The 25,252-nt window shown below is 39.7% G+C and overlaps 1 protein-coding gene and 1 long non-coding RNA gene across 6 annotated transcripts in view; one reads left to right on the top strand and one right to left on the bottom strand.

Annotated features, from left to right (window-relative positions):
- Window positions 1–25,252, top strand: part of sycp1 (synaptonemal complex protein 1) — a 207,880-nt gene that overhangs the window by 7,913 nt on the left and 174,715 nt on the right. For 3 of the 4 annotated variants that reach the window (XM_069941423.1, XM_069941421.1, XM_069941422.1), the window contains exons 4-6: window positions 8,075–8,130; window positions 17,910–18,074; window positions 20,511–20,578. In XM_069941423.1, coding sequence (XP_069797524.1) covers window positions 8,075–8,130; window positions 17,910–18,074; window positions 20,511–20,578 — 289 coding nt within the window. Of the gene's footprint in view, window positions 1–8,074; window positions 8,131–16,810; window positions 16,998–17,909; window positions 18,075–20,510; window positions 20,579–25,252 lie in introns of those variants that run through there. The other variant, XM_069941424.1, reaches the window with a different exon arrangement.
- LOC138764952 (uncharacterized) lies at window positions 446–16,731 on the bottom strand. 2 transcript variants are annotated; one of them, XR_011358384.1, is made up of 5 exons: window positions 16,506–16,731; window positions 9,000–9,286; window positions 3,238–3,324; window positions 2,155–2,356; window positions 446–2,012 (listed from the first exon to the last, which is right to left on the bottom strand). It is a non-coding gene; the product is annotated as an uncharacterized lncRNA (long non-coding RNA). The 2 variants fall into 2 exon arrangements; XR_011358383.1 differs by lacking the exon at window positions 9,000–9,286.

Genomic DNA, 25,252 nt, shown 5'->3' with positions numbered 1-25,252 from the left:
AATCTAATAACATTTGCTTCTTTCAAAACATTGATTTTTCATGGAATTACAGTTAAGATCACTGTAGTCAGCTTTTTTTTCGCTAGCAGTGAATCAAGTAACTGATTTTGGAATTTTGAGCCCAAGAGGTTTCAGTATTGGTCACTAAATGTGCTTGAAGTTTTCATGCATATAAATATGTGTGTGGGTATAGATTAGAATGAGAACTAGATGAAACTTACTTGATGTTAATCCAGTAACTGGTGTGTGGTGTGTGTGTTGATTTCTCCCATATTTATTACTTTAATGGTATCTAGACTTTTGACTTTCCATGTACTTAGATCCTTTTTCTTTTATTCTGTAGAATTTTGTAGACTGAAGCAAATTAATAATTAGTATTTGTTAGAAGAATGATCATATATACAGGGACAGATATGCAAAACTTGTAGTTTATCCAATGTGTCAAAAGTGACTTCATATCTTGCTCCTAGGTTGAATTGCAATAATTTTGTGCAAATCCCTTTGAAGTTGAATGTGCTGAATATTATGCAAGGCCCTGATACATTGCAGGACCTTGCCATTGAACTCCAGGATAGTCTCATGCTGATTTGTGGCAATCTATGGTTCCAGCTTGAGTAAATGTGTTCTCAGCAACACAAAATAAAGTTGTTCAAACTGTGTTGTGGCTAGCAATGAATGTGTAGCAGGCAAGCAAGCAAAATTTGATATCATTTATGGTTAGTCCATCGACTCATCTTCCACCACCATGCCCTTTCAAAAGTACCTTTCTTCTGTTCTTGTGTGCAAATGGGGTAACCTCTTAACAGACTTATTCTGTACAATGTCTACTTTGTTGGGCATCAAAATTTGGGGACTACATTTTGCATTAATAGTCATCTTTTCATCTCCACATTTATTTTAGTTGCCTATGTGTACAACCTTTTTTCTACATTTATTTTTATAAATTTAAATTTAGAAATACAGGCCCTTCAGTCCGTCCCACAAACCAATGTCACCCAATTACCCCAAATTAAATTACAACCCCTATATGTTTTGAAGGGTGGGAGGAAACCAGAGCACTCAGAGGAAATCCACGCAGACATAGGGTGAATGTACCAATTCCTTACAGATATAGCGTTGCGCTAACTGCTACACTAACCATGCCGTCCATTGGCTCAGAAATAAATTTGACTATTTGGAAGGCGAGACCTAAGATTTAAATTGAATTAATCATGAAAATGAGCAATAGGCGATAGGTGCAGGAGTAGGCCATTCAGCCCTTTGAGCCAGCACTGCCATTCACTTGATCAATGCTGATCATTCACAATACCCAGTTCCTGCCTTCTCTCCATATCCCTTGACTCCGTTATCTTTAAGAGCTCTTCGTTGAAAGCATCCAGAGAATTGGCCTCCACTGCCTTCTGAAGCAGACCCTTCCACAGATCTAGTAGAGAGGTTGTATTGTGCAATTAACCCATGTATGTACATTGTGCTGCAAATTTATGAAATTGCACTGCCTTGCTGCCTGCTTATTTACATAGTTACTGACGAGCATTACAGCAATTCATACATCAAGGTCATTGGATACTGCTCTGAAAATCTTAATTAAAAAATTGTAAAGGAGTAATATGTTGAGTTGGTTTAGAAGCTTCTCTAGATCGATAGTTAAGAGGTAGTAAAAAGACATTGTGGCATAAGTCATTGCCAAGTCCATTATTTCTAGAATATTGACACATAATAGAAAGAAATTTAATTTTTCCTAGCTGCCACAACTCACAATTTACACATATTGGCAGTTATTTTGCCAGGACCCTTGACTTGGCCCAACACAATACCGACGAGATCACTGGTAAGAATAGGGCCTCCACGTGTGGTCCGCGGGCACTGCCATGTTGGGAGCCAGCATCACAGATGGCCTCCACGATAGCGAGCCATGACCCCACCACTGCCGCCGCCATGATTGGACACCTGAGGTACCACTACTGCAGCCAGCTGAAGCATCCAAGACGACTCTGTCCCTCTAAGGAGGTGACCTGCTCGGGGTGTGGAAAGAAAGGGCATTACCAGCATGTCTGCAAGTTGTCCAAACATTCCTGAACAAGCAGCGCGTTGCTGACGTCATATCCAGCCCCATACAGCTCGACCGCATGTGTGACCCGGGAGTCGCCATCTTACCCAGCATTTCCTCCGCCTTCCTGGGAGACGTAATCTCCACCTTCTGCTGCCCGGTTGACATCACTTCCTCCTTCTTCTGATGCGACAACATAGTCAACATGGAGGCCGCCATCTTACTAGTCGGGCTTCCCCTCCAACAGTGGCGACAATGACCTCAACCTGATTTCTGTGACCTTGAACCAGTGCAGACCTCATCCGATCACTGACTCGATGATGGAGATCAAAGTAAATGGAAAAAAGAACGAATTGCTTGTTTTTGACAGTGGAGGCACAGAGACCTTTATCCACTGCCCAGAAACTCTCTCTCTCTATCAGAGCGATGAGTTGCACCATCTCTATGGCCGCAGGTCATTAACAATGTGGTGGGGGTGGGGGGGGGGGATGAATGCTATGATAACTTTCATTTACTTGTGATGCCACAGCTTTGTGCACCAATACTCCTGGGTCTCGACTTCCAGAGCCAGTTTAAGAGTGTAACAATGGTGTTCGGAAGACCACAACCACCATAACGGTACACAACCCCCAACTCGTAAACCCCTCCCCCCGACAGCCGGCCCCCGCCTGTGGCTTTTAAATCCTCCGCATATCGCCCCGACACTATTTGAGAACCTGACACCAGACAGCCGGCCCATCATGATGAAAAACAGGCGCTATAGCGCCGAGGATCTGGCATTTATAAAGTCCGAGGTGCAGCGTCTCATGGCAGAGGGGATCATAGCTCCGTTTGAGCCTGTGGTAGGCCCAGGTCGTAGTGGTCAGGGGCGTAAGCAAGCCCCACATGGTGATGGATTACAGCCAGACGGTCAACCACTTCGCACAGTTAGATGCTTACCCCCTCCCCGGATAGCCAATATGGTCAGTAAAATACCCCAGTACAAAGTGTACTCCACAATTGACCTGAAATCGGCATACGACCAACTCCCCCTTCACCCGGGGGACTGCAAATACACTGCCTTCGAAGCAGATGGTAGGCTTTATCACATCCTCAAGGTCCTCTTTGGAATCACCAATGGAGTCTCAGTGTTCCAAAGGGAGATGGATTGGATGGTAGACAGGCTTAAACTGACAGCGACGTTCCCCTACCTTGACAATGTCACCATCTGCGGCCACGACCAGCAGGAGCACGACGCAAACTTGGCAAAATTTCTCCGCACAGCCAAGTCCCTGAATCTGATTTATAACAAGGAGAAGTGTGTGTTTAGTAATCACTCGCCTGGCCCCCCTTGGATGCATCGTGAAACATGATGTCATTGCCTCTGACCCTGAATGCATACATCCCCTTATGGAGCTCCCAATACTACGCAACCTAAAGGTGCTGAAATGGTACCTGGGGTTCTTTTCTTACTATGCCCAATGGGTGCCCAATTATGTCGATTGAAGCTTACCCCATAGTAAGGTCCACAAGCTTCCCCTTATCTGCAGAAGCCCAGGTGGCATTCAACCAAATCAAAGGAGACATCACTAAAGCCATGATGCATGCCGTGGATGAATCCATCCCATTCCAGGTGGAGAGCAATGCTTCCGACTTTGCACTGGCCACCACTCTCAACCAGGCGGGCAGTCCAGTAGCATTTTTTTCCTGCACCCTCCACGGCCCCAAAACACAGCACTCCTCAGACGAGGAGGCACAGGCGATCATTGAGGCCATGCGCCACTGGCGTCACTACCTGGCCGTGAAAAGATTTACCCTGCTGATGGACCAATGGGCTGTCGTCTTCATGTTTAACACAAAACTCCAGGATAAAATCAAAAATGATAAAATACTGAGGTGGAGAATCGAACTCTCCACCTATAACAATGATATGCAAGCAAACTCAATGATTCCCCAGATGCCCTATCCCGGAGGACGTGCGGCAGCGCACATCTTGACCACCTCCAGCCCCTCCACAATGACCTCTGCCACCCCAGAGTCATGAGTTTGTTCCACTTCGTAAAAGCCTGAAACATCCCAAACTCCATTGAGGACGTCAGGTCCCTGACCAGACACTGTCAGGTCTGCATGGAATATAAACCGCAGTTCTTCAGACCTGACAAGGCACACCTCATCAAGGCCACACACCCTTTCAAATGGTTGAGCGTCAATTTCAAGGGATCCCTGCCCTCGACCAATAGGAACGTCTATTTTGTCAACATCATAGATGAGTTCTCCAGATTCCTGTTTGCCATCCTCTGTCCCGACATGACCTCTGCCACAGTTATCAGGGCACTCCACAGCATATTCACCCTCTTCGGATACCCCAACTATATTCATAGTGATTGGGGGTCCTCGTTCATGAGTGATGAACTGCGGCAGTTCCTGTTGGCTAAAGGCATAGTCACTAGTAGGACTAAGAGCTATAACCCCAGGGTAAACAGCCATGTGGAGCGAGAAAATACTACCATTTGGAAGGCAATCCTCCTGGCCCTTAAGTCAAAAGCCCTGGCAATGTCTCACTGGCAAGAAGTCTTGCCAGAGGGACTCCATGCCATCTAATTCCTCCTATGCACTGCTACAAATATGACCTCTCGTGAACGCATATTTTCCTTCCTCAGGAGGTCGGTGACTGGAACCACTCTGCCACCCTGGCTGTCATCTCTGGGAACCGTCCTGCTGAGGAAGCACGTGAGGGGCCATAAGATCAACCCATTAATGGAAGAGGTGCAGGTCCTGCATGCAAATCCACAATACACAAACATCCAGTACCCTGACAGCCATGAGAACACAGTCCCTGTCTGGGACCTGGTGTGTGCCGGAGACCCACCTACCCTCAGCCCCGATCACCACAAACACACACATTGGCCCCTACACCACTTGCCTGAGCCCTTGCTCTGCCGAGCTGACCACCACGACTGCCCCCACAGACAACTAGACCATACCCCCCCACCTCAAGACACCCGACCAGCAATGGAGCTAACCAGTACACCAGGTCACAGAGGCAGAGGAAGCCACCTGATGGGCTGAACCTCAAGGACTGGGCCTTGTTATTTTAAAGAGGGGGGTCAATGTAGTCATATGTATATATTGTTGCTTTGTACATAAGTGGATGGCCTGCCCACTGATGGCTCGAACCCATGTAACCCCTTCCCCTGTGACCTGGCCATAAAGGTCGACCCCCCTCCCCCTTTCCATTCATTCGAGCACATGGAGTTGGGCCAGTCAAAATCTAATGTGTATTAAAGCCTATCATTCCTTACTCAGTCTTAGAGTCATTGATAGTGCGTATCAGACACCAACTGTGACAGAGTATTTAGAGGTGGTTTGGGAGGAATTGTTAGAGCAGCTTCCACACACTCATTTTAAAACACAGAATATTTGCAGGACTTTTGCAGAATGCCTTTTGCAGGAGGCAATAAATTATCGACAGTCGCTTGCCTGGGAGAGCATGTGATCTTTGCAGGCAGAGAAGAGTTTTGCTCTCAAAGAGGGAGGGTGTGAAACAGAGAGAGAAGACAGAAATCAGTTCAAGAAGGACAAACTGGCAAACTTTGGAAGGCTGCCTGGTCGAAGGAGAAGACTGGCATTGTGAAAGGTGACCTGAAAGAAAGAGGATCATCCGGAGAACCCTGAAGGGGGAAAATTTCGTCAACAAGACTGATTGAAAAGGAATCAGTTGCGGATGTCCTGGAAAAGGAATCTCTCTCTGAAAACCAACAAGAACCCTCCTGAGTACCCATTTGCCTGTTAAGCACCAAAGACTGGTGAACTATGTTAATGCTAACTTCTGTGCACAGTACAAGAATTGCCTGCAACCAGTGAGATTGGACTGTGATCTAAAGAACTTTTCTAATCTTAAATATACATTACACATACCTGCACTTAGTATTAGAGGGGGGGGGGGAATTAAGTAGTTAAGTAGGTTAAGTAATAAGTTAAAGTTTAATTCTGTTTTCTTGTTCAATTATAATTAAAAACTACTTTTGTTTAAGTAACCCTGTGTTGTGGTGCATATCTATTGCTGCTGGTTTTTGGGGTCTTCTGGATTCTGTAACACCCACAAACTTATCTTTTTTTTACAGAAGTAGTTCAAACATAACATCATAAAGTAGCAGTGTATGAGAGGAGGATAAACACAGTTTGTCTTGAGGGCCATGAAAGAGACACTGCTGTATATCATGCCATATGTGCAGTAACAAAGCCATTTCATTGACTTGGGTGAAATTATTGCAGATGAAGGTATCAGCATACATTATGCTCCTTCCTATTATACATTACTCTCTCATCCTGGGTTTACTTTGAACCTGTAGTGGTGTCTGTGTGGAATTTTCAGGTTCATACATATTTTTTCCTCACCCCAAAGATGTTCTAGTTTATAGGTTAGATGGTGACTACAAGTTACCCATAATATAGGAATACTGTATTAAGGGAATTTCAATGGTTATATGTGAGAGAATAAATGATCAGAAAACAAATGTGAAATATGATTTTTTTTGGATTATTTTGGGAGTTGATCATTGACTTGATGGACCCAGTGGTCGCCTTCTTGTAAAAATAAAATGAAATTATAAATTAAAAGAGATTATGGAATGTCACTGCATATGCTTTCTACAAAACTATGTCTCATCACAGTTTCCTCAGCTTCTGTGGCAGCATGATCAATTTAACATTTGCCAGCTGCAGTGGAATGTCATGTACCTGCCATGCTGGCCTCAACCCTGGATACAGATGTTTAAAGTGGCGTTGATAAGGCACTTCTGCATGGTATCTCCTTGTGTCATGAGCAGGCTTTCCTCTTTCAGGTTGTGAATATATTTATTTTTGATTTGAGGAAATGGGTGACTGAAGCAGAGCCAGCATGATGATTAAGAAATTTAAGGGACTTGAGGGAATTCACCTTTGCAGGGTACCAAACGTAGAACTCCATTGCAGAGCAGGTTTTCTTTAATGACAAAGTAATGACAATATGTATGATGATTGGCTTTTGCAAGTATAATCTGTTCCATCTAAATGCTATTCATTTCTTGTACTTAAATTTCAGAAATTACATTCAGGTATGCTTTCCATCTGCAGTTTTTACATGATTGTTTATTTAAAGGAATTATATTGCAAAGGACACATAAAATGCTATATAATAACATATATAGGAAAGAAAAATGTTCAGCAGTTGTTAGTCTTTGAATAAAATATTTTAAAAACTTGAAGCTTTGTAAAAGTTTTGCAAAAATATACAACTTGAATGTATGTAGTCCCTTTCTGAAATTAAGGATGTCACACACTGTGAGATTGCACCCTATTGAAGACAATGGAATTTTGAAGGCTCAGCATTCCATGCTGCTGTTATAACATAATGTAAAGAGCACTATCAATGGAGGAATAGCGCTATCAGTTGAGGAACTGATGAAGGAATAGATGTTGGTTAATACATTGGCAAGATTTTAAGTCCACCTGTGAATTAAACCAAGCCAAAAATGACACTCTGACTGCAGTTTTCACTCATTATTGCATTCAATGTTAGCTTAAACTTGGTTATGTTCAATTCTGCTGAATTGAACTTAATAGTACATTCTTAAGATTTAAAAGAAGTAGGAGAAATATCATGTTTAGAGTTTAATTGGATAGAAAAAAAACAGTGAAATTGAACTAATTGAGTCTTTCTTTAAAAGACAGAAAATTGTCTTTACTTATCTTACAATATTTAAAATTGTGTTAAAATTTTGATGGTTTATTGAAGATCTCTGATAAACTCATAAAATAAATTTATGATAATCACCAGAGAATTCAATAATTATTATTGAGGAGAAAAGATTGCAGGGATATATGGAAAAATGGGGTATTGGTACGAATTAATTGTTCCTTGAAAGAGCTGATGCACACTCAAATGACCAAAAAACTTCCCATTATGCTGCATTATTCTACAATCCAATCACATTGATGAATTGGTTGACTAATTTATGTGATTCAGTTTGTCTTTTTACCTTTCTAAATCATGTGTTTTATATTTAGAGTTTGTAGATCCAATTTTACTAAAACCACAGAAGATGCACATTATGGAAAAAGAGGTTAGTAATTTGACAATAAACATTTGCAGGTAAACATGTAATAATTGATTATTCTTAATTTTGTTACATTCCAAATGTTACTTTATTTAAACACTTGAATTTGAGTTTCCCATGTGCCATAGTGCAATTCAAACAAGTAAATCTTGATCAATTGTCAAAACGAGTCCAATAATTTAATTGTTAATCTACATACCTATTGGATGAATATCATTGATTTTTTGTGTAAATCGTAAAAAAAAATGACCATTCTACATGAATATCTCAATTTAGGAAATTTGACCTGGTACTTTTATTTTGATGCATTGCATGGCAGATAGTTGTCACATAGGATGAAGATCTTAACACCAGATATCACACAATGCTTGTTTATTTGGTTGGCTTATTAAATTGGATTAATCATTGGTATCTCACATAGAATCATGTTTTCAAATTGCACCTACACCATGTAAAGGACTGTTCACTTATTTGACACTAATGGATTCTGCAGTAGCACATGTGGAGACAATTGGGGATTTGGGAAACTGCTCAAAGTTTTCATTGGGAGTTTAGTTGAGATAGAATACCATTTTCCTATGTGTTACCTCTTTTATAGGTGCTGTTAAAGTGGTCCTCCTGCTGGGTTTTCTGAATGAAGCAGAGCTGCAGAGCAGATGCCAGAGGGAAGACCTAAATACCCTGGAGAAGCTATAGGAGGAGATAATGAAAGGCTTATGTAGGCAGACACTTAGAGCAGTGGGTCTCAACTCTTTTTATCCACTCACCAGATAGGATGCCATAGATTCCTTATGCTAGTAAGAGATGACTTAAGGTGATATGTGAATGGGAAAGAAACAGTTGAGGACCATTGACTTAGAAAGTCAAACTCCTACCTCCAATTTGGAAGCTATGATTTTCCAAGTCAGTGGTGATATTTTGTGATTTTCTTTTGGTACAGCTTCAGCCACATATCCATGCTGTCCATTGAGATGAAGATCACTGTCATATGAATTGCAACTGATGATCTCTTCTTGGCTTCCTAAGTGTCTTGTCTCCTGACCAACTTGTGGAAGAGAGGGCCTCTAATAATTGCCATGCTTCCATTAGAAGCCAGTGCACAAAAGATGTGTTTATGGTACAGGTTTCAAAGCTAGAACATTCCTATGGAACTTTTCATAAGCTGAAATAGCATAAAGAGAAGAAGCAATTACCATTGATTTCTATGGGAAATATTTTTATAGCATTCCCAGAGCCAGAAAATAACCCACCAAATCATACCAAATAACACATAAAACAGAAAATAACACTTTCATACAGTAAAAGCAGAAATGATATAATAAATACACAGCCTATATACCAGCATCAGGAAAGCAATGAGTTTTGACAGCCTCGCCAGTTGCCCTGTGACCGCTCCGTCAGCCATCCTGTGACCATCCCACTGGCTGCACGCTGACAGCCCCGCCAGCCACCCTGTGACAACCCTGTCAGCAGCACGCTGACAGCCCTGCCATCCGCCCTGTAACTGCCCTGCTGGCTGCATGCTGTCAGCCCCACTGGCTGTTCTGTGGCAGCCCCACTGGTCACTCTGTGACAGCCTCACCAGCAGCTCTGTGACAGCTCCACCAGTTGCTTTTTCATAAAAGCAGTTACAACCTAATAAAATCTTATTAGTATTAATGAAAGAACAGAAATGGAAATTTCACCAGACAATGGTAAATTCAAAATAATAGTTTTTATTAAACTATTAATAACATAACATTCTTACTGATCTCTAAACTTAGCTATATCTTAAAATATCAATATGCACAAATGTATGTGTGTGTGTGTGTGTGTGTGTGTGTGTGTGTGTGTGTGTGTGTGTGTGTGTGTTGGTGATCAAATTCAAACCATTACAATTTAAGCTTGGTTCTGAAAAAGTCGATTTTAAAGCCCAGTTTCAAACATCTTGTTGAACTTGAAGATCCGTTTTAAATTATAGTTCAGAAGTAATTTACAAAGCAATTTAAAACATTGTATCTTCAGATCTCTTTCAACTCACAAGTATTTTGATGAGCTGCCTTTCAGAGAGATATTCTTCATACAGGAGTGACCAGCTTCTGAACATAAATGATGCTGGTTTTCTTCTTAAAAGAGCAATTGGAAGTGTTCTTACTGATTTAAAGGCCACTTATGTTGTGTATCTTCTGTGATAAGGATAATACAATACAGACAGCATCTCCCTCTCTTTCAGGAGATTACTGCCCAATCCTATCTTTACAGGATGTCAAGTTTCTTCAGTCTTCTGATTCAAAGTGTCTCTCTGCCTTCAATATATAGTTCTCTGACATCATGTGACATGACATCACTACAGTTTTAGTTTCATTTCTGCAAAGCCACTCTATATCCATAAAACATCTGACCTCACCTCTGTTTAAGTGGCTTAAGTGGTTTACGATTCTGGGAAGTCTGATGACTACAAGCAAAAACTTGTTTTTGTTTAAACAGTTGGCCTCCTTCAGCAGTTCTTCTTGAATACTTGAATACTTCAGTTTTTAATAAAGCAAACACAATCCATTGTTCTTGATGTAGCATGACTGATTGCATTCAGAGACAAATGAGGAGTACAAACGTGCTTTTAATAGCTTACAATCAATAGTCGGTAGGCACAATAGTCCTCAGGTGAATCTGAGGTAAGGTGGGAAAAACAGGGTTTATATTGAGGTAGGTGAGGGTGGAGCCAAGGCAGGAGCTAGCCATCAGAACAATACACAGACAGTGAATTCCATTTCATTCCACATGAATCAATTAAGACCCACTTCAGTTCCATTAGCTCTGTCTTTCCAGATGCATCAACTCTGAGAATGAACTCCTTTTTGCAATCATGTTTCTGTGAATGTGTGAGACCTTGTATCCAGCCCACAATTCCATCACTAGAAATATAACTCTATAACTTACTTTACTAAGAAATATATATTTTATAACTAAAAATTTTAACTTTAAAGATCAACACAAATTCATTACAAAGCAAACACAGGTTTATTCTAAAAAGCGAATTTGCGTAAAGAGATTATTTATAAAGTATACCTCTATCTGTATCACAATGGAATCACTCTGCATTACTCTGACAAGATATGTGGGTCCATTGTTGCCACCTGTTTCATTCTAGACAACCAAGGTATAAGGCAGAATCTGACATTTCCATAGGGCGATGAAGGTGGAAGTGATTGAATAGGATGATTAAATGGCATAAAATTGGCAGAGAAGCAGGAATTTGTTAGATGCCATTTCTAGAGTCATTCTATAGTCAATTTGATTGCTAGAGCATCTCTTGAGCAACCCACATTTTGGACTACATACCAAAGGCTACAAGACAATAACTGTGGAAATAGTGGCTACCATCACATCACTGCTTTCTTTTGTATTTAATTGTCAATGCCAAGGCCCCATATTGTGAGTTTACTGTCACTCCATACTTCAGCTGCAGCAGCCTTCACCTACTATCTCTTTTGAAAGTCTCAAGCTTTGTTTAGAATTTTGGCAAGAAGCTGAACTAATTACACTGTTACAAACTAACAACCCTCTCAATATTGTTATGGACTAAAGACGCGTTGTTAGCACTAACAAAGGAATAGCAATAGCAAAAATTCACCAGACAAAAGTCCATTTTAAAACTTCAGCATCATTTTGGTCTTGCTTGAAGGACTTAAATTTGCAGTTTAGAAATAATTATAAAGCACTTTTAAACATAATCTTCAGGCCTCTTTAAATTCACAATTCTTTCAATGAGTTGTCCTTCAGAGATTTTTTTCTTCATATGAGTGATTTCACAAATTCCCTCTTAACCTCAGTTAAGAAGTTCTAAGAGTTCTGGAGTCAGTTTACTTCTCTTGAATGAAGACTTTGGAATCTATGTTTCAAACAATGAAACTGCCCTCACTATCTTAAAGAGATAGTCAGAAATGGGCGTACTTATTTCAAAGCTACTTATTCTGTGTTCTCCTTTTCTCCTTTCTCCTCCTCTGCAGGAAATATTGCTGCTGCTGCGTTCTGCATCTTTGTCTCCCATTTCAATAATATATTTCTGGCAAATCTCTCATGTCTCATGGTATGTAACATAATTTCTGTCTTTGAAGTTCATAATGTCTTTTCACACTGATGTGCTCAAAAACATATAAGTCCACTTATGGTTCCGTGATGTCTGCTCACATGAGAGCAAAATGTCTGTGTGTTTATACAGGTGCTTTTGAAATAGTACTATTGTTTTCAGTATCTCAAAAACCATTATAAATTCTTTCATCTCTTGGCTTCAACTGTAATCAGCAATAATCCGTCTTTTAAACTGGCTTCTGTGGTCAATCGTGTTAAAAATGCAAATGCGTTTGAAGATACTGAAGCCAACTACCAGCTGTAATGAACCATGTGCCTGTTGAAACAAATGTCTTTGTTTCCCTGACCACCTAAAACTAATTTATTAAACCTTATTTAGATAAAATATAGTTTTAACATTAAACTAAGGATTAATATTAGCACAGATCCGTTGCAACACAAAGATACAGATTATGCAGCAGACATTAAAAGGGACATATGCAAAGACAAATGGAAAGAATGACAACATTCTTGTCTTGAAAAGGATACCCTAGCTGAAGATGACAATTTTTGTAGATGGTTCTTACAATGCGGGCACAAAAGGAAAAGTTTCATTATCAGTAGTAGAGCTCACAAAGAATTTGCAGGATCTCCACAAGAATAATTAAGTTTATTCAAATAGTTTAATTAAAAATCCTTACAGAGAAACTATGAAAAATCTGCACCCCAATGGTTAATTTCAGTAATACTGTATTCAAAATCAAAATATTGCAGATAATGAAAGTATGAAATAAAACCAGAAAAATTAATGGAGGTACTCCGTAGGTCAGACAACACAGGCAGGAAGACAAGCAAAGTTAATATTTCTTGTCAGACTGGAAAATGTTAGCTAGAAAATATGTTTAAATTGAAGGGGGGGGGGCAGTGAGGACAAAATAGTGTCACCAAATCTGTAATGTAAATGAGAACATATTGTGAACTGAATATGGCATATTAGAGTAGATTCTGCTCTAGTAAATCATTGTTTCTTTTGGAAAGAATGTTTGAGTCCTTGGACAATGAAAAGGGATGAGATAAAAGGTCAGTTATGCCTGCTGTAGTTGCATGGGAAGGTGTCACAAGAAGGGAAGTTGCATTGCATACATTGCAGAAGTCGGAAGAGTGAACCATGGCATTCTGAAATGCTGAAAAAGTGAAGCATTTGGTGGATATATCAGGTTGAAAATGTAATTAATTATACAGGATAATCTGTTGAATGTTCAGGTTTTGTCCACAGTCAACATTCAGAAGGGACATTTTTCTGTTTCTTACATCCCTTAGAAACTCATTGTTTCTACATTGGAGTATTTTTGAATTAAAAAGCTAAGAGAAACTTAGAAACTTCCTGTGAGCCTTTTAAAACAATGCAATATTTCTCAGCCCCATGTTTTAGAAGGAGCTAATAATGTTGTATTTTTGCTTGCAGGTATGGATATCCTTTAAGTATCTAGCAATTTCTGTAGTTGTGTTACTAAAAAGGAATATCTTCACACTGAATATTTATGCTTAACCTTTGCACCTGCTTTATGATTCAGTAGCAAGGTTTTTTTTTATATCAGCTTCACATTCCTACTTTATCACATATCTTAATTCTGATTAAAAATGTTCCAAACAAAGACTGTAATATGTAACAGCTGCTGAGCATTTGGAGCTTTGTAAAATATAAACTTCCAAGAGTCACAAACTGTCACCTCAGCTTAATGTGGCTGACTACTTATCTTGAGACTGAATTTTCAGTAAGGGGAAAATAGTACCTCAATTGATATCAAACTCTCTGAGTAGTATCACTAACAATTAGATTAATTCTATTCAGCACATTCTATATAATCTCTCCTCATAAAACCATCTATTAATCTCAATAATAGCTTGTACCACAGATTTACATAATTCCAGTACAAGAATTTCTTATTTGTGTATTTTTTTTGCAATAATGCTCACTTTACCATTTGTCTCCTTGATTCCTCACTATCTGTGTTAAATTCCCATTATTTCTCTACAAGGACCTTCATAATTGCATACCAATCTTTACTGGTCTTTTATTTTGCTTTGTACATTATGTACAGCTTTATATTTCCTCATGTTATTGTACAGCCACCACTCACATTCCCAATCAATTAAAATAGTTTATTGTTTTGTTATCTAGTTCCTTTACTCCCTTTACAGGTACTATCTAGTTTTGAATTATTAGAAGACTTTACAATATCCTCATGTCTAAAATATGGCCTATTCTTGACACAAACTCTTTTGTTCCAGCTCAATTTTTCCAAAATCAACCAATACTATGATCTCTGATGTACTTTTTTTTGACCTATAATCTATAAGATATAGTTAAGCTATATCTTATCTCTAATAAGATAAATGCAAAGGTTTTGTGCATGTTCTGTAGTAATTTTTTACATTCTCCTGTAAAATTGATCTGTATTTATTTTTGCAATTTGTCTTTGTACTAACATTCTCTAGACTCTCTCTTCATATCATTGTTGCTGAAGCTATAGCTATATAGCCATAAAATCTTCCATATCTTGTTATAACTAAGGATGGCTTATGTGAAATTGTAATTTCAGAATTTGCTGATTTTGCCTGGGGTAGTGCATTGGGAAGCTTTGCATCCACTTGAGAGAGCAAGCAGGGCTTTGCTTTAACATCATTTGGAGAAAATGTCACCTTCAACGGGGCAGTACTTCCTGAGTACTTAATCAGATTGTCAGCTTTGATTTATATCTGATTGATCTAAACTGAACAAGATGCATTCTTCTTTTTATATTATTATCTATCCTTGTTCCTGCACTTGTTATGCTTCACTTATAGTTGATTTAGATATTTTCTGCTGACTTTTTCTTCTAATTTATTAGATTAATTGAGGGATAAACAAATTATATTTTGTCTCTAATTTCGGTGAATACTGTAAAAATCTATTCATCATAAAATAATGCAACTATGTATTATACAACAGCTTACAAATTATGCAAGAATAAACTTTATAAGTGGTGAGGTGAAATTAGCAGGACCAGACAACATTCCTGGTCAAATGCTGAAGGTATGTGCAACCCAGCTGATGGAGGTCCTAATGGACATCTTCAACCTCTCACTGCAGTAGTTCACTGTCCCCACAGGATTCAAGGCAGCCACCATCGCCCCCTGTGCCAAAGAGAGCAATGCTATCTGGGCTAAATAACTACTGCCCAGTGGCACTGACCTCACCAATCAGAATCAGAATCTATTGTCATGAACAAGTCATGAAATTGACTGTTTTGTGGCAGCATCATAGGGCAAACATTCATGTTATAAACCATCTTATAATAATAAATATGAAAAAATAGTGCATGAAAAGTAAGGCATTGGTTTTGGTTCATTGATTATTCAAGAATCTGATGACAGAGGGGAAGAAGTTGTTCTTGTGCCATTGAGTGCTTGTCCTTCAGCTCCTGTACCTTTTTCCTGATGGTAGAAGAGTGAAGAGGGCATGGCTGGGTGTTGAGGGTCTTTGAGGATAGAGGCTGCTCTTTTAAGACAATGGAATGAAGTCTGGTGCCTGTGATGTTGCAGGCCGAGTTAACAACGCTCTGGTGTTTATTCTTGTCTGAGATTTGGTGCTTCCATACCAAACAGTGATGCAACCAGCCAGAATGCTCTCCACAGTACACCTGTGGAAGTTTTCAAGAGTCTTTGGTGACCTACCAAATTTCCTCAAACACCTCACAAAGTAAAACCGCTGCTGAGCCTTCTTCATGATTGCATCAACATGGAGGCTCCTTGGAGATGTTGACACCTAGAAATTTGAAGTTCTTTACCCTCTCCACTACTGAGCACTTGTGTTCCCCTGTCTTCCTCTTGAAGTCCACAATCATCTCCTTGATTTTGCTAACATTGAGCACGGTTGTTAGTGTGACACCATTGAAAGAGCTGATCCATCTCCCTCCTGTACACTTTCTCATTGCTGTTTTAATTCTGCTGACAACTGTGGTGTCATTGGCAAACTTTTAGATAGCATTGGAATTGTGCCCGGCCACACAGTCATGGGTGTATAATGAGAAGAGCAGTGGGCTAGGCACACATCCTTGGGATGCGTCTGTGTTGATAATCAGTGAGGAGGAGACGTTGTTTCCAGTTCATACTGACTGGGCTTCCAATGAGAAAGTCAAGGATCTAGTTGCAGACTGACTCATGAAGTGATTTGAGTGACTGGTAATGGAATGAACCTTCCATCAACATTGGACTCATTCCAGTTTGCCTACTGTCCAAACCGGTCTACAGATGATGCTGTAGCCCTGATCCTACATTTTGTTCTGACTCACCTAGAGAATGCCTCCTACACCTGGTTGTTGTTCATTGACTTCAGCTTGGGATTCAACATAATCATCTCCCAGAAACTGGTGGATAAATTACCCTCGCTGGGACTCAACAGCCCTCTCTGTAACTCTGGATTCTGGACTTCAATTTGGTTTGGCAGCAAAATTTCACATTGAGCACTGATGAACCTCAGGGATATCTGCTCAGCCTGCTATTGTTCATGTTGCTGACTCATGACTGTTTAGTGGCTTACAGGAGGTTCAAAGTGACGTCATGACGTCACAATGCAATGTCATCATTTGGAATGCACAGGGTTTTAAAAAGCTGCGTGTGACTATTTGAAGTAAACAACTTTTACTGAACTTTGACTTGACTCTACTTCTGATTATTTTCTCATTCTTCACTTCGTACTGTGAGACACTTGTGACAACTACACTGCCAGATTCAGTTAAAACGGAATCATTGAGTTTGCAGTAGTTGGCCTATTAGCAACAATGGTGAGTTGGCTTGGAGAGAGGAGATTGGGTGGCTTGTCAACTGGTGCAAAAACAATAACCTGCGTTTTCAATGTGGGAAAGACAAATGAGATAATTGTGGACTTCAGAAAGATGAAGATTGATCACTCCCCATTACATATAAATGGCCCTGTCATGGAGAGCACAAAATTCCTTGGTGTGCATGTAATAGATGCCCAATCATGGACCCACATCACTTCCTTATTAGACAGGTAGGGCTGCAGCACCTACACTTCTTAAGAGATTGAGAAGAGCAAGGCTTCTAGCTACCATCCTGACAACATTTTACAGGAGAACAATCCTGACTGGCTGCAACATTGTCTGGTATACCAGCAAATACAGACAATACAAGGGATCATCAAAACAGCTGAGAAGCTGTTTTCCTCTATTGACAACATTAATTGGGAACGTTGCTAAAAGAGGTCTCAAGGAATTATTGAGGACCCTTTCCATCCAGTACAGTAGCATAAAAATCAGGTCTGCCAGGCTAGGAAATGCTTCTTTTTCACAGGCTGAGAGATTGATGATATTGTATCCTGTAACTGAGTAAATCATTCCAAAATATTATATATTTTTATTTAAAATTATATCTGAATACATTAAATTATTATGTGTGTGTATTTGGTGTATACGAGTGTGCACTGTGGTCCTGAGAAATGCTGTTTCATCTTGTTGTATGTATATAGTTAGATGATAATAAATTTGAATTTGATATTAAAATTTCTGAAAAACAGTCTTTAATTATTTAAACTTAGGTTTGAATATGAAATGAGCAACAATAAAAGATAACAGAATTATGTTTTTGATTTATTTTCCTTAATTTGTTGTATAGTGAGCTCCTTTGCCTCTCAGAGGATGGATTACTAATTAATGTGTTCACATTATTCTCAACAGAATACTGAACATATAAACCAGTTGTACACCAAACTTTTCCAGGAGGCTGAGAAAATCAAGAGGTGGATATTATCTATTGAAAATGAACTTTGGCAGAAGGATAAGAAATTGCAAGAAAATAAGCAAACTATTGAAGTTCAGCGTAAAGCAATACAAGAGCAACAAGTACGTGTGAAACGTTATATAGTTATCCTTCATAATGCTAACATTTCCTGAAAACTGAATTCATTGTTGTAAAGGTATTATGGATGCTGGAAATATTAAATAACAACAGAACATGCTAGAAAAGTTGGGCAACATCTGTGGAGTGAGGAACTTTTAAGGCTTCAGGTATTTGTCCTTTTACGACAGCCACTGAAAGCAAACGTGCAAATATTGCAAGCAGTTCGCAAGGCAAATGTTGGCCTTTGTAGTAAGAGGTTTTCAATACTCGAGCAAGGACATCTTGCCACAGTTATGCAGGACAATCCTGAAATTATGTCTGAAATATATACAATTTTGGTCTCATTACAGAAGAAAGGATGTATTTTTCATTGAGGCAGTGCAGCGAAGATTCACCATTTTGATTCCTGGAATGACAGAATTGTCCTAAGAGGAGAGATTTGAGCAATTTTCACTCAAGCTCAGAAGAATGAAGGAGTTTTCTTTGAAACTTACAAATTCCGACAGGCCAAAACAGATTAGATGTAAGGATGAGGAATTTTGCTCTGAGGTGGTGAACTTGTGGAATTTTCTGCCACCAAAGACAGTTGGATGCATTTCTCTGCACAAAAGATATCAAGGGCTATGGGGAGAGAGCAGGAATGTAATATTTTGAGATAAAACATTAGTCATGATTGTATTGAATTGTTGGCGCAGCCTCGAAGCACTGAATGCTTTAATTTTATTTGTTTCATCAGAACTGGGAATGGTTAGGTAAATAGGTTTTAAATTTGAAAAGTGAGAAGGGAGATAGAATACAATGTCTGTGAGAGTTGGAATTGAATAGCACAAGGTGATACTTTAAAAGTGCCTAAAATAGTTGAAAATGTAAAATGATTTGAAATTAGTGAAATAATTTGAAAGGGATGCTGGATATCTAGAATAAAATTGCAAGAATCAAGTGGTTGTCATCTGAATTTTTTAAACTCATGGCTAAATTTGGAATGTTGTGATCTCCATAATTAGAATTGTACAGACTCAAGGACCATTTTTAGCCATCTGATTAGGCACATTATAGTCTTCTGGAATCAATGATGGAGTTTAACAACTTAAGGTAATGATCAATTGCTTCCTTTGTATATTACATTTTATATTTCTCATGCTAATTTCAGATATCAATTGTCATTTATTTATGTTCTCCCAGATTGCCTTTTATTATTCACTGAAGAAATTTACATATTCTCCTTCATTTGGTTCGCTTTTGTCATTTAATCACTAACAACACAAACTCTCATTTTCTTTTCTTTGTCTTTCCTCTCTATCTCTGCAACTGATAACTTTTCCCAGTTCTGCTGAAAGGCCATTGCCCAAATCTTAATTCTGTTTCTTTTTCTACAGATGCTATCTGATCCTCCAAGTATTTCAGATTTATGATATCGGCAATTTTAATTTTTATATTAAATATTCACAGAGACCTGGGTGTCTTTGTACAAGAAACATAGCCTATGAACATGCAGTTACAACAATTAAAACAAGACTTAATTAATTAATACAAGAAACTGGATGAAGTGAACTATTATTTCTGCTAATGAGATGTGGTATAAGATTTTATGTCAAGAAGCCCTTCCTTGTTGATGGATACTCTCAGTCTCTTGTTCATCCATTGGCCAACACTCGGCCACTCAAAACAGCAAATGGATAAGTTCTGTTCTTAGCTGGAACAGATCATGAAGAACATGACCATAAAAAGACACATTGCACAGAGGAAAAGAACATAAAAATAGAAACAGGACTATCTCTTTGGTTTCTTAACCATGGACAACTATTTAATAAGGTTTGGTAGATCTTTTGCTTTTGTCCATTTTGCTATTAGATCCCCAACTGAACTATTTTTCAGCATCCAAAAATCCAGCAATTTGGGTCATTGCCCTGTTAATCTCTCTCAGAATGTTATATTGTTACAATCAAATCACCATTCATTCTTCTAAACTCCAAGGAATATTGGAACTCACTCATAAAGTAGATTAAGGAATTAATCTAGTTGTTCTTATGCTGTAATAATTTCAAAGCAAGAATACATCTCATGTTGAAAATTGCTTTTTGCACTCTAAATGAAGTCTCACCAGAGAATATGCATTTCAACATAAATTATCCACCTTATATTTGAGGTGTTTTACACCAACTTTATTCTGATGTAAATCTTCTCAAGTTGTGTCACGAGCATGCATTAACATGTAATATTACACAGAAAAACCCACTGGTTGTGAATTAAATTCTTGTTCATTATGAAACTTTCACAAAAAGTATAAGATAACATTAATTTATGTTGTGGTTGAGTGTAGATCTGCAGATTTTAATTGTTAAAATTTCTACTTACACAATTCCAAATATGATCTGTGGTTTAGTTATTTTCAAAATAATGTTGTACAAACAATAACCTGATTATTATATATTAAATAGTTTGAAAATGAAAATCTCAGTATGAAACTAGAAGAAGAAATCAGTAAAAACGAAGAAGCAACAAAAATGTAAGTAATATTTATAATTTATTTTCTTCAGGCAGCACAATATTAAAAAGTAATTTCAGACAAAGTAAGATTTGTAAATTCCTGATGTTGGCATACTGAGGATCTATGTTATTTAGCAATACTATGTTATCATTAGTGGAATAGTGTAAAACAAGGGAACAAGATCAGGGAAATTCAATAAAAATGTAGAAGTTGGAAATCTAAAACAAAAGCAGAAAATGCTGGAAATAACCTCCATCTGTGGGAAGAGATACAGTGTCAGTGTTGTCATTTTGAAACCTTCCCTAGTATTTTATTTTTGATGTAACAAGGTAAGGGGCTGCTCATTTAAATTGGAGAGCTAAATACAAATTTATTTTTGTGGAGGATAGTGAATCTCTAGAATTCTGCTTCCTCGAAAGTTGTGGAGACTAGATCATTGGAAGTATTTAAGATAGAGGTAGATAAATTTTGAAAGATTGGGCAATTGAGAGCTATGGGAAACTGGCAAAGCTTAGGAGCTGGACACACTGAATGATGGGGCAGGCTTAAAAGCCCAGGGTGGCCTACACCTCTTATTTTGTGTTTTTGTAAATATATATCAGTTATGCAGTTAACACATGACTTCACATACTGTACAATCCTAAGATTCTTTTTCCTGCAGGCCAGGCAGAATTTTTACATATTGGTAGTGCAAAAAAAAAACTGTAGTCAAGAAAATATACATATAAGAGAAATGTAAACAAAAAGGAAGAGCAAACAAATTGAGCAATGCAGAAAATAAATATTCTGTAGCAGGCTGGGTCAACACCGCACACGACAGGCCGAATCGCCGTAGCGAACAGCCAGCGCGGCAGGGCACAGGGGCTTTACCCCCACTGTGCAGAAGTTCCAGGCTTATGACATCACTCCTGTGAGCCTGTTGCCTCCCCTAAAAAGGAACACGTGTGGTTTGAATAGCAGCAGTTACTGGTTTACTTGCTTGGTGTAGACAGCATTTATTTCAGCAACTTTGCCTTTATCAGTGCTAGAATTCAATAATAAATAATGTCCAAAGGAAGAATCTTTAAATGAATCTCTGATTGAGTTTGTTGTTTAGGAGTCTGATGGTGGATGGGGTATCCACTGTTTCTGAACTTAGTGGTATGAGTCTTGTGGCACCTATACCTCTTTCCTGATAGCAGTTGTGAGAACAGAGCATGTTCTGGGTGGTGTGGATCCTTGATGATTGCTGCTGCCCTCTGAAGGCAGTAGTCCATGTAGATTTTCTCAATGGTGGAGAGAGATTTAGCTATTGTTTCATCTTGTATTCTTATGTGTGAGTTCTTAGACAACACATGGATGAAAGAAAAGGTTCTTTACTTTCTTTTCTTTGGCTTGGCTTCGCGGACGAAGATTTATGGAGGGGTAATGTCCACGTCAGCTGCAGGCTCGTTTGTAGCTGACAAGTCCGATGCGGGACAGGCAGACACGGTTGCAGCGGTTGCAAGGGAAAATTGGTGGGTTGGGGTTCGGTGTTGGGTTTTTCCTCCTTTGTCTTTTGTCAGTGAGGTGGGCTCTGCAGTCTTCTTCAAAGGAGGTTGCTGTCCGCCGAACTGTGAGGCGCCAAGATGCAGGGTTTGAGGCGATATCAGCCCACTGGCGGTGGTCAATGTGGCAGGCACCAAGAGATTTCTTTAGGCAGTCCTTGTACCTCTTCTTTTGTGCACCTCTGTCTCGGTGGCCAGTGGAGAGCTCGTCATATAACACGATCTTGGGAAGGCGATGGTCCTCCATTCTGGAGACGTGACCTACCCAGTGCAGTTGGATCTTCAGCAGCGTGGATTCGATGCTGTCGGCCTCTTCCATCTCGAGTACTTCGATGTTGGAGATGAAGTCGCTCCAATGAATGTTGAGGATGGAGCGGAGACAACGCTGGTGGAAGCGTTCTAGGAGCCGTAGGTGATGCCAGTAGAGGACCCATGATTCGCAGCCGAACAGGAGTGTGGGTATGACAACGGCTCTGTGTACGCTAATCTTTGTGAGGTTTTTCAGCTGGTTGTTTTTCCAGACTCTTTTGTGTAGTCTTCCAAAGGCGCTATTTGCCTTGGCAAGTCTGTTGTCTATCTTGTTGTCGATCCTTGCATCCGATGAAATGGTGCAGCCGAGATAGGTAAACTGGTTGACCGTTTTGAGTTTTGTGTGCCCGATGGAGATGTGGGGGGGCTGGTAATCATGGTGGGGAGCTGGCTGATGGAGGACCTCAGTTTTCTTCAGGCTGACCTCCAGGCCAAACATTTTGGCAGTTTCCGCAAAACAGGACGTCAAGCGCTGAAGAGCTGGCTCTGAATGGGCAACTAAAGCGGCATCGTCTGCAAAGAGTAGTTCACGGACAAGTTGCTCTTGTGTCTTGGTGTGAGCTTGCAGGTGCCTCAGATTGAAGAGACTGCCATCTGTGCGGTACCGGATGTAAACAGCGTCTTCATTGTTGAGGTCTTTCGTGGCTTGTTTCAGCATCATGCTGAAGAAGATTGAAAAGAGGGTTGGTGCGAGAATGCAGCTTTGCTTCACACCATTATTAATGGAGAAGGGTTCAGAGAGCTCATTGCTGTATCTGACCCGACCTTGTTGGTGTTCGTGCAGTTGGATAACCATGTTGAGGAACTTTGGGGGACATCCGAGGCGCTCTAGTATTTGCCAAAGCCCTTTCCTGCTCACGGTGTCGGAGGCTTTGGTGTGGTCAACAAAGGTGATGTAGAGTCCTTTGTTTTGTTCTCTGCACTTTTCTTGGAGCTGTCTGAGGGCAAAGACCATGTCAGTAGTTTCTCTGTTTGCGCGAAAGCCGCACTGTGATTCTGGGAGAACATTTTTGGCGACACTAGGTATTATTCTATTTAGGAGAATTCTAGCGAAGATTTTGCTTGCAATGGAGAGCAGCGTGATTCCCCTGTAGTTTGAGCAGTCTGATTTCTTGCCTTTGTTTGAAATGGAGAGCAGCGTGATTCCCCTGTAGTTTGAGCAGTCTGATTTCTCGCCTTTATTGAAAAACTCATGCAGTTTGGCATGCAGAGTTTTGCCGCCAGCCTTCCAGAACTCTGGGGGGGATTCCATCCGTACCTGCTGCTTTGTCACTTTTCAGTTGTTCAATTGCCTTATATGTCTCTTCCCGGGTGAGGACCTCATCCAGCTCTAGCCTTAAGGGCTGTTGAGGGAGCTGGAGCAGGGCAGATTTTTGGACTGAGCATTTGGCACTGAAAAGAGATTGGAAGTGTTCTGACCATTGGTTGAGGATGGAGATCTTGTCGCTGAGGAGGACTTTGCCTTCTGAGCTGCGCAGCGGGCTTTGGACGGGGTGAGGGGCCATCTCTCTCTTATCCCTCCCTTCTTTCCTACCTCCTTCCCCACCCTTCCCCCAACCACACCTAAGACCCTAAATAATGAAAGAAGGAAAAGAAGAATGTCAAAAATACAAATATAACCTCAATTCAATAACTGTGAAGCTGAGAATTACCACTGGAATGAGTTATTGAGATCCCTCAAACTTTCAAACCAATATAGGTTCCATATTTTCAAAAAGAATCATATTTATTGCGTAAAGTATGTTATTTTTTCAAGTGGAATACAAAATCGTAATTCAGTATGCCCTCTTTGCATTCATAAATCTACATCTGATTTCCAAATAATGGCTGTGATAGTACAGATTCTATCACCAATGTGTATATGTACAGATGGTAGTGTAGGATGACTGTGATTGTCTGAGAGTGTAGCCACATCTACTGGCAGGTCTTAAAGGATTGCTCCTAGCCAGACCAGGTCATTCTGGACTGGTCGACCTACTTGTGATATGCTCCAGTCTTTTAGTTAATAAAAGCCTTGGTTTGGACCAACAAGTCTTTGGTTCTTTCGATGCGCTCTACATTGGCTATGCATTTTCTAGAAATAGCTAAACCTAATCATAAAAATTCAATTTGAGGAGTCTCCAGGTGGCGCTCATGGAGTAAACACGTTTTGGTTTTTGCTCCATAAAATATACTATTTTTAACCTGTATCCACCTTTGAACTAACTTCACAGAAGTCAGAAAGATCTTTATTATTTCTCTAATTATACTTGAGTCTGAAAATTTTGAAGAAATGACTGAAGGAAAAGCTACACGAGCTAAAACCCAGGCAGAAGAAGGTAACGGCCGAGAGAAGAAACAACCAGACATTAAACTAAGTGAGATGACCTTCACTGACTTTTTAAAATTCTTTCGTGATGAATTCAAAGATGTTTGTCGCAAAAAAGACCTAGCTGAACTTCGTACAGCTTTAATTGCCTCAGAAGCTGAAACCAAAAAACAACATACCTTAATTGCAGCTCTTCAAACTGAAGTTCAACAAAAAGAGATTAGACTGACTGAGGTCGAACAGAAACTTTCCAAAGCAATTAAACAACTAGAAGCGCTCCAGCTGAAAAGCATTGATTCAGAGAACTGTTCCAGAAGACAAAATATTCGTTTGGTTGGAATTCCTGAAGGCATTGAGAAAGGAGATCTCCTGACGTTTTTTGCCGAGCTTTTAAAAGAAGCATACCCATCCGAATTCCCTGCTGATCCACCGCTACTTGATAGAGTACATCGTATCTGGAACCGAAATGCTGAAGTTTCCAAACCCAGAGTGGTGATGGTCCGTATGCATTACGTGAGTACAAAGGATAGATTGATTCGTACAGCCAGA

The sequence above is a fragment of the Narcine bancroftii genome, chromosome 5, assembly GCF_036971445.1.
Source record: "Narcine bancroftii isolate sNarBan1 chromosome 5, sNarBan1.hap1, whole genome shotgun sequence".
In the NCBI taxonomy this organism is placed as follows: Eukaryota; Metazoa; Chordata; class Chondrichthyes; order Torpediniformes; family Narcinidae; genus Narcine; species Narcine bancroftii.
Note: the sequence above shows the minus strand (reverse complement) of the source record. Positions and strands in the feature narration are given on the sequence as shown.